This window comes from Tachysurus vachellii, chromosome 6 (assembly GCF_030014155.1).
Source record: "Tachysurus vachellii isolate PV-2020 chromosome 6, HZAU_Pvac_v1, whole genome shotgun sequence".
In the NCBI taxonomy this organism is placed as follows: domain Eukaryota; kingdom Metazoa; phylum Chordata; class Actinopteri; order Siluriformes; family Bagridae; genus Tachysurus; species Tachysurus vachellii.
This window is the reverse complement of record NC_083465.1, coordinates 21,849,950-21,859,111: the sequence shown is the minus strand read 5'-3', so window position 1 is coordinate 21,859,111 and position 9,162 is coordinate 21,849,950. Positions and strand designations below refer to the sequence as shown.

General features: G+C 37.6%; 1 protein-coding gene across 1 annotated transcript; it reads right to left on the bottom strand.

Moving 5' to 3' along the window:
* Positions 1–5,585: 5,585 nt before the first annotated feature.
* sf3b5 (splicing factor 3b, subunit 5) lies at positions 5,586–8,924 on the bottom strand. Its single transcript, XM_060871443.1, has 2 exons — positions 8,792–8,924; positions 5,586–6,039 (listed from the first exon to the last, which is right to left on the bottom strand). The coding sequence occupies exon 2, from the start codon at positions 6,009–6,011 to the stop codon at positions 5,751–5,753; it is 261 nt and encodes an 86-aa protein (XP_060727426.1). The 5' UTR covers positions 6,012–6,039; positions 8,792–8,924; the 3' UTR covers positions 5,586–5,750.
* Positions 8,925–9,162: the final 238 nt, after the last annotated feature.

Genomic DNA, 9,162 nt, shown 5'->3' with positions numbered 1-9,162 from the left:
TTTAAAATATAATTTTTTTTTTAATTAAATTCCATTTTTATTTTATTACCTCCTTCACTGTGGACTAAAACAGCAAAGCTACTGGGGGGAAAAAAAAACATTTTCATTTTACAGATCATCACTTCATTTTGCTCCTGGACTTACTTCAGCTACCTCAAGTGAGTTCCTCACTGGTCTCATCTAGACATCCTGCAGAACTTTCTGAAAAGCTCTTTGTGTGGTGTGACTCAGCAAGCGAGCTTTCAAAACAACTATCTACAGACAGCACTGTACATTGTCATTTACAGTATGTGTGTATACTGTGTCCTGGGGTGTAACACAGTGTGACAGTGTATCTGTGTCTATTTAGTACTCAAAACATTTCTACTGTATTCAGATCTGAAGAACCTTTGAACACAAAGAAAATGATTATTTATTAAATTTGTCCTCTCCTACTATGTCCCTGTAACGACTGAATCATCAAAGATAATAGAAAAATAACAAATTATAAAAACCTGCAGTATATAACTCAAGGTCTTCAAGTGAGTTGATCACTGGTCTCAATCAGACACCCTGTGGAAATTTCTGGAGAGGCAAAGGAACAAGGGAGCTATCTTACAAAACAACGATCTACAGACAGCACTGTACATTATCATATATGGTATGTGTGTATACTGTGTTCTGGTGTGTAACACGGTGTGTGACAGTGTATCTGTGTCTGTTTAGTGCTTGAAAAATGTATTCAAATATGGACTGGAAGTGGATATGGTCTAGAAAGAATCTTTGGATATGAAAAACATATAGTTTATTTATTAAATGTGATCCTTCCCACTGTGTCTCTGTAAAGACTGAGACATCGATGCTACTGGAAAAAAACATCAATATCAGTGATTGGTCTCAACCAGATATCAAGTCAAGTCAAGAAGGTTTTATTGTAATTTTAAGCATATATAGCTGTTGCAGTACACAGTGAAATGAGACAACGTTTCTCCAGGACCATATCCTATAGAATATCCTATAGATATCCTATGGAACATTCCGGGAAAACTCTTTTTTTGTTTATCCCAAATTTAAGAACTACTACCTGTAGTCGAATACAAATGTCATATAATAATATTTTATTAGATAATCTTCAAATAGTTTTTGAGTTTATTACATATGTACAATTTTCTGGAAAGATTTTCTTTAAATATTGCTGGATAATTTGGAGAATTACCCCAAGAAAAGTGCTACTACTGCGACATACATCATACATGTCTTTACAAAGAGGTTTTATAAATATAATATATAACGGTTGTGAATTTTGGTGCTCAGTCTGACAGTGTTTAGGTTAAGCTGATGGAGAAAACCACTGACAATAGAAAAAACAATAATGCACTTACCGTTGCTATTCAGAACAAAGTCCGTATAATGCATTCGTATTCAGTTACATTCTACTGTGGCTGATTATACCTCCATTTACTTGACGTGACATTAAGCACAATTTCCTCCATTACATCTCACAAGACCTTCACCAGACTGAGGTGTAAGAGCGGGTCATAAATCAGAAATCCATTTAATGTGGAAAGCCTTTGAAGTGAGATGCTGTTAAAGTACAAGGTGTGGATCTGCACATTTTCCACACATGAAGTACGCAGCTAATCTGATTGTAGGAAACACTCAGCATAATGCATTCAGCTTTAAATCCATCCGAGTTATGGTTTATGAAATGCTCGCCTAATTATATCGTAATCATCAGATGGCTTCAGAATTAGGCAAGATGGACCACAAACTAAATATGAATCTGTTTCTGGTTCAGAAATGAAACGAATACGATTAGAAATGTTAAAAGGATGTTGATGGTACATTAATTCCATAAGAGTTCTGTCTGAGTTCAATTTACTGAGTGAGCATTTCAAAAGTTCCTGTAAAAATGTAAAAAAAAAAAAAAAAAGAAAGAAGGAAAACAACCCACAGATGAGTGAAGTAAACGATCCTTTATAAGATGCCGTATAAAGGCTTTTACGGCGTACTAAATGAGCCGTGCTTCCTCATCACATCCTAATAGGCTTGTCATTCAGGTTACTGCAACTGAGGTGTGTTAAATCTGGAGTCAGCACTGTGTCTCCTAATGGCCTCAGCCTGAGATATTTTGAGACAAAGTTTGAACCAAAACACCTTTATAAAGCAGTAAAGCTTGGTAACTCCAGCCAAACTGACAAACGGATGATTGTGCTGTTTATTGCATTCGGGAAAGTGAATATATTAAGAAACTTGCAATAAACCACTTGTCCATGCTGCAATACTTTACATATCACTAACCCTGACTGCGTTCTGATCATAAAGCATGTTAAATTTGCTCATTTGTGCAGTGATTTGTTAAGTTAATCACTTACACTAGGAGGTGAGTAACATCCTGAGGCCTTTTGACAAAAGTTGACAAAACAAAAAAACAGTTCAAACTTGGGTTAATAGGGTTCATGATGCTTTTTATGTGCCAGACCTTGTTAAAAAAAAAATCAGAGTTGCTCCAAACCGGTCACCAGACTTGACTTTGTGCAACAAGCCTGGACAAGACAAGAAGCTTTTATTGTCATTTCAACCATATATAGCTGACACAGTATATAATGAAATGAAACATCATTTCTCCAGGACCACAGTGCTACATAGAACAACAGAGGGCTACATAAGACAACACAGAGCTAAGGACTAATGTGCAAACAATACAATACATATACAAAACATACATAAAACATAGCGTCGAACAGATTACAGATTGTAAATGTCATTGTGCAAATAGAGATTAGTAACAGTAAGAGGGCTGTAAACATACTGTATGTACACACCTTTAGTAGCAGCATACTAAAAGTCACGTACTAGAGCAGTGTTTGAATGGTGTTTAAATAAAAAATAACAAAGGGCCAGAGCTTATTTTGACACTCGCTATTTTGCAGCACAAACACAGAATCCACTGGAGACATCCAACATCCGACGAAAAATGCAACGTCGCCATACGATACAGTTGACTTAGATCAGAACCTCAGCTCGATGTTGAGAGCACTATGGTGTTGCTGCCATGAGTGGTATTAGCATGAAAGTTGATGTTTTGTTGCCTGTCTAGTTAAGGATTAAAGAACTAAAAAGCAGCTCCATCAATCTCTTTAGGTAAAGAAGCATTCCCACTGGCACAGCAGTTAGAAAATGAAATAGAAAAAAGGAGCCAATGTGTGAAAGATATTTTAACAACAAAAAAGGCAACTTTATTTGAATTTAATGATTTAATCAATGAAATCTTCACCACTGATGTTGATTATAGATATGGATTTGTAGGTCATTCAGGGTGGAACTTTCCTTTCAGAGTTATGCAGGACAGCTAGAGTAATAATCCTCCTCAAATTACTTGTTCGGTTTTTCACTGACATTAACACAAGCCACAAAAACAAAATGGGTTCCTCAGCAGGAGTGTGAAAATGAAGAAAAGGCGGATCAGCTTGCGGCAGTATGCTACGTCTGACACAGCAGAATCGTGTGAGCGCCATCTCGACTCAAACTGTGGGGACAGCTGGTGAGGACTTACCCAGTCAAGACACACACACACAGACACACACAGACACACACACACTTTTTCAAGAAACCAAAGACCAAAACTCCTAAATTACCTTTTGCACGTTCCTAAAAAAATATATTTCTATTTCTTCGTTCTTTTATATTTTGTGTACTTATTTATACGCACAGTCTAAGGATGCATAAGCTGGATTTTTAATTCACTGCAAGTCGCAAGGTTATAAATAAAAATCCTGAAACCTCCTGATCTAGTAGGGTGATCTGAATTTGTTTGTTATTCCACATCAGGATGCATCATTATTTCTGAATAATGAGGCTGAAGTTAATTTTACTTAATATAACAGCAGCTCTGACATAAGAAACAGAAAGGAGTCTCCAGTGTCGGGCTGGGGTTTCTTTTTAACACGACAAGCTGCATTATTTTGTCTTATCTTCGAGAGAGAAAGATAGAGGCTGGTAAAGTGTCATCTATTAATAAATAATATAACTGATGGGAAACTGTATAAATGGCTACAGTGTAAGGGGAACAACAGCCTTCATTGAGGAAATTATTCCACTTCTGAGAGGTACAAGTAACTCCAGTTCACAGCAGACTGTGTCACACAGTCCCTTCAATGATAATCTTTTTTTTATAACTGCACAACCATCGTGCGTTTTCCTCACATCTATAGTGATAGGAATGGAAAATAAATTATGCAGAAATCAGCTTAATGTGGAAAAAAATGTCTGGCATGCCTCAGCCATTGAGTTGAGCAGTACTAGATTTCCCCCAGATGTGAAGAATAACAAAGTGGAAAAAAAGAAGTTAAGAGAGTCTAAATAAATATTTATGCAAAACCGTTTTATGAATTTCATCAATCATTTCTCGACCAAGACCGTTGCCTGTACAACGATCCTCAGAGGGCCTGGACTACTTCAGAGGGAACAGCCTGTGTTTAGGCGTCATCAAGGGTCTCGTTACAGAATGGCAGCTGAAACCTTCAAGGCAGTGCAGCTAACTGGAATTACCTTTTATTGTGGTGTGACGGACTGGTATCCCATCTGGGGAGTGTTTGTGCATTGTGAATAGTATCCCTGTGATAACATCAAACCCAGCCAGAAGAAAGCGCTTACTAAAAATCAATCCATCAATCAATCATTCAGTGAATGAAGGTCTATTGTTAAAAGTTCTACATAAACAAAACACAATAAGAGTGAATTGAATGAATTCTCTCTGCCTTGTGCCCCGAGTCTCCTGCGATAGGCTCCCGGTTCCCTGAGACCCAAGTGTAAGATGTGTGTGACAGAAATATAAATGGATGGATGAATTAATACTGTTTTGAACAATTAGACAAAACTCTCACTTACATTTATAGCATCTAGCAGATACTGGTTTTCCAGAGCGACTTACAAAAGTGCTTTTAAAGTATTTAAATCAGTGTCCAATTCAATCCACAAAGAGCCAGTGTGGATGCAGCTTTTTATTCTAACCAAGCACAAGTCACACCGGAGTCTAATAAAAGACCAAGATCAGCTGATTCAGGTATGAAACTCTGTACCTGCACGGACCCTTTGCAGTTAAGACTGTACACCACTGCTCTAATGAACACTGACACTGGCACACTAGGACACAGACCAAGCATACCATCTAATAACTCCAAAAAACAAGAAATGCACAGACAAGTATGTCTTTTGAAGGCACACAGAGTCTCAGCTGTTTGGACATCCAAGAGAGAATTAAAAAACATACAAAAAGGCTTAAATTCTCATAAATTGCACTTTGTCTGTCTTGCATGTCACACCTTTTTTTTCTTTTACCTTCTTTCGGGCGCTCACGGTTTGGGGACACCACAGCGGATCACGTGGTCTGCATATTAGATATTTGCATGGGTTTTACACCGGATGCCCTTCCTGATGCAACCCTCCCATGTTTATCTGGACTAGGACCAGCGCTAAGAGTTGACTCTTCTGTGGCTGGGTTAGATCCGTGGCCGAGAATTGAACCCAGGCCGCGGCTGATCCTGCTGCTGGACCATCTGGGGGCTTAAAGTTTAACAGCAATAAATAAAATCAAGAAAAGCATAGACAGTCTCCATTTTTATTTCCTTAAAACACATTTACTCGAAAATGTTACACAAAATGCCAAAAGAGAAAAATTTGCTAAATTCATTAAAAAAAAAAAAAAAAAAAGTTTAAAACCCTCATCCACACATGACCACTATAAAGTCCTCTCTGAACAATTCTTCATTCTAAGCATCATCGGGTTTGTCAGCAGGGGGTCCGCAGGGCTGCAGCATCTTCTCCATTAGGTTAAAGCGCACACGAGCCTTGCTCTCGTTCTCAGCGATGGAGAAGTAATTGAGAAGGTCGAAGTGGCCCATGTAAGAGCAGTACGAGTCTCTGTGCTGGTTCACCAGCCATTCCCACTTGGTGGTGTCTGCGTGTCCTGTGCCGATGTACTTCGACTGCAGGTGCTCCAGCTGGCTGTGGATGTTGTAACGGTCCGTCATCTTCGCTTACAGATCAGCCGTGAAGCCTCTGAGGAGGACAAAAGAGAAACTGGATGAAGTCAGTGGAGTGAATTCATGTAAATCCTTTTAATGAGTAAAGGCTCATGAGAATGCTAATTCTTCCTTCTTAAATTGGCTGAAAGCTTTTAAAAAGTAGCAGGTTTAAAAAAAATTCTAAGGGCATTTAAAACACTGCAATATCGAAGTGGAAAAATGAATTGTGAAGCAGCAAAATTAAAATAATGACCCATCACTGACTAATCAGGCACAGAGCAGCTTTAAGTGGAATGAACCAAATGCACAACAATTTGACCTCCTGCAGCTTGACAAAGTCTTTTTAGAACAATAAATTATAAAAACAATAATAATCATCAAGTGCACCAAAGGAGTGCAACAACACAGACACAACTCAAAATAGAGTAAATAAACCAGCTGCCAAAAAGTTTATTGAAATTTCTATTCAAACAGCAGCTTAGAATAAAAAACAGCAAAAATCATGTAAACCTTTAAATAACTGTTTCCACAATCAATACCTTTGCTTGTGTTAACATGACCAAGGCAACTAAAATGCAGTTAACAAGCTGATGATTTGTGTTCAAGACATGACACTAAAACAAGCTTCTAATGACACTGACGCTAAACTGGGCTCTGAATATAAACATACATATTGCTTTGTTTACTTATAACTACATAACACTGGTGTGAGTCAATGTTCTATTTCATCCCAATGAAATATTCAACTCACATTATTTCACACCAAACTAAACAAACCACGTCTTCAACTAGATTGCTTTGGGCACAGTTTAACAATAGCACCTTTCATGGGGTGGGATATATTAGGCAGCATCTGAGCAGTCAGTTCTCATTTCTCAGTTGGTCTGTTGGAAGCAGGAAAAATCAAGAAGTGTAAGAATCTGAGCGACTCAGACAACAGACCAATTGTGATGGCTAGGCAACTGGGTCAAAGCGTCTCTAAAACAGGTCTTTTGTGGTATTTGTCGATCTCTGGGATTTTATGGACAAACAAGTTAAAACCAAAGAGACCCAACTTAAACTTACAAGAGTTTAAGGATCTACTGCTTATGTTTTGATGCCAGGTAGCACAGCACACCTTCAGGAACCTTGTGGATTCCAAGCCCCAACAGAGCTTGTTTAGGAGCACAAGCGGGACTTACACTATAGAAGACAGTGGGTTTTAAAAGTTTATGGCTGACCAGTATACATAGACATTCTACACAACGGTGTTTTTCCAACTTTGTGGAAAAACTGACTGTAATCCATGTAATTTCTGATTGGACAAAAACACCAAATCTGTCCCATAGTATCTGTAGAACAGTGTCTATTCAACACACCCACCTGAAATGCTATTAAATGTTATTAAGGTTCGGGTTCAAGCACTCATCACTCCCCACACATCACCACATGAGCTGTTTATAATCTTTCCTGCATGAGATCATTAAGCAGTACACTGGAGGAACCAAGAGGACACTTTCTGATCATTTTGTTGAACACCTTCATCCAATAAAATTATGGATTTCTTTTTCCCAACGGTGAGACACTTTAACAGTGATCCTAACGCAGCTCTGTTTGTACTACTAGTTATTGTGATGGGAAAATTAAGTGAGGTAAGAAGTAGAAAAAGCTCACCACCTCTGTCCTGGAACCTAGTGGAATGAATGATCATGACTATGATGACGAGCATCAACCATTTTGAATATTGACCAGTTTTACCTCCTACAGCCTCATCATTATTTTGCTTACACACCATGATGATGATTTCTTTCACTCTACAAGTAGTGTGCACTTTAATTACAACTAGTTCTCATGTGACAAGGTTAATTAATATCACCTTTTTAAACAGAAACTCACTCCTGCAATGCAGCTATTCAATTCAAGTTCATTTTGACTTTGTTTTTCATTTTGACAACTGACATTGTTTCAAAGCAGCTTTACAGAACAAAAGGTTATTATAAAGAAAATAATATAATACAACATTTCAAGATTAATATTAGATATATTTAAATGTGTTTGTATTTATCCCCAAATGATCAAGTCTGAGGTGACTCCGTTGACTGTGGTGAGGAAAAACTCCCTTGAACGGTAAAGGAAGAAACCTTGAGAGGAACCAGACTTAAAGTGAACCTCATCCTCATATGGGTGACACTGGAGGGTGTGATTATAAATATACAGTCTGATAAATGTTGTATTGATGAGGAGATTGTTGTCCTCACAGACCACATGGAGTTCACATCTCTTTAGTATAGCAGAGTCTAACTGGAGTTGGAAAAGCTCTAGATGCCTCAACAGCTACACCATTACTAACTGTATTCCATGTCATTCTGCACAATGTCTTGTTCTCATCTTCTCTGTCCATTACGGTAAACGAACTACAATAAGACCATCGATAACCAGAAACATAACTTATGTGAAATGTGTAAACTCTCAGCACAGCAGTGACATGGTCGTCTACTTGGTTATTAGTAAAAGCACATTATTCACAGAAACGCTTAAATAGGCTTTAAAGGTCATTTATCAGTGGAGTTAATATGCTAACTTATTCAAACATAATGTTATGAGGAAAAAATCAAAATACGATTGCGTTACACATAATAAGCTGCCTATTTATTTACACATTAGGTCACACACAATAGCTTTAGCATTAGCTTAATCATTTAGCATTAGCTTTGGCCTGTTTATTCGGTTGCTAAGTAGTTAGCTAGCTACACTTCGTTCACAGCCTGAACTATTTATTAACTATTACCTACTATTAAGCACATTACCTGATTTCAAGCTTTTTGGTCCAGAAAATAACTCGGGGCTTCGTCTAAAAATCGTTACGAACGTTGTTACAAAGCAGATGGAGGTAGCATAAAGCAACATAAAGCAGAAGTTGCCTCTTCAAATGGTGTCCGGGTGACAAGCAGGAACAAATAAAAGTGTTCCGTTTTGATGTTAACTGTTTGCGTAAAGCATTCTGTTTCAAAACCTTATTAACATACTTTGTATGTCATAAGAGCATGCCTTGTAAATAAGTGCCTTTAAAAGAGGATAAACTCTGTTCTGATAGAGCAGATATAAACTATAGTAAATAATTAATTAAGCAGCTAAATGTACCTAGCTTATTTGAGTTACAGATAAATGTGTCTTTGTT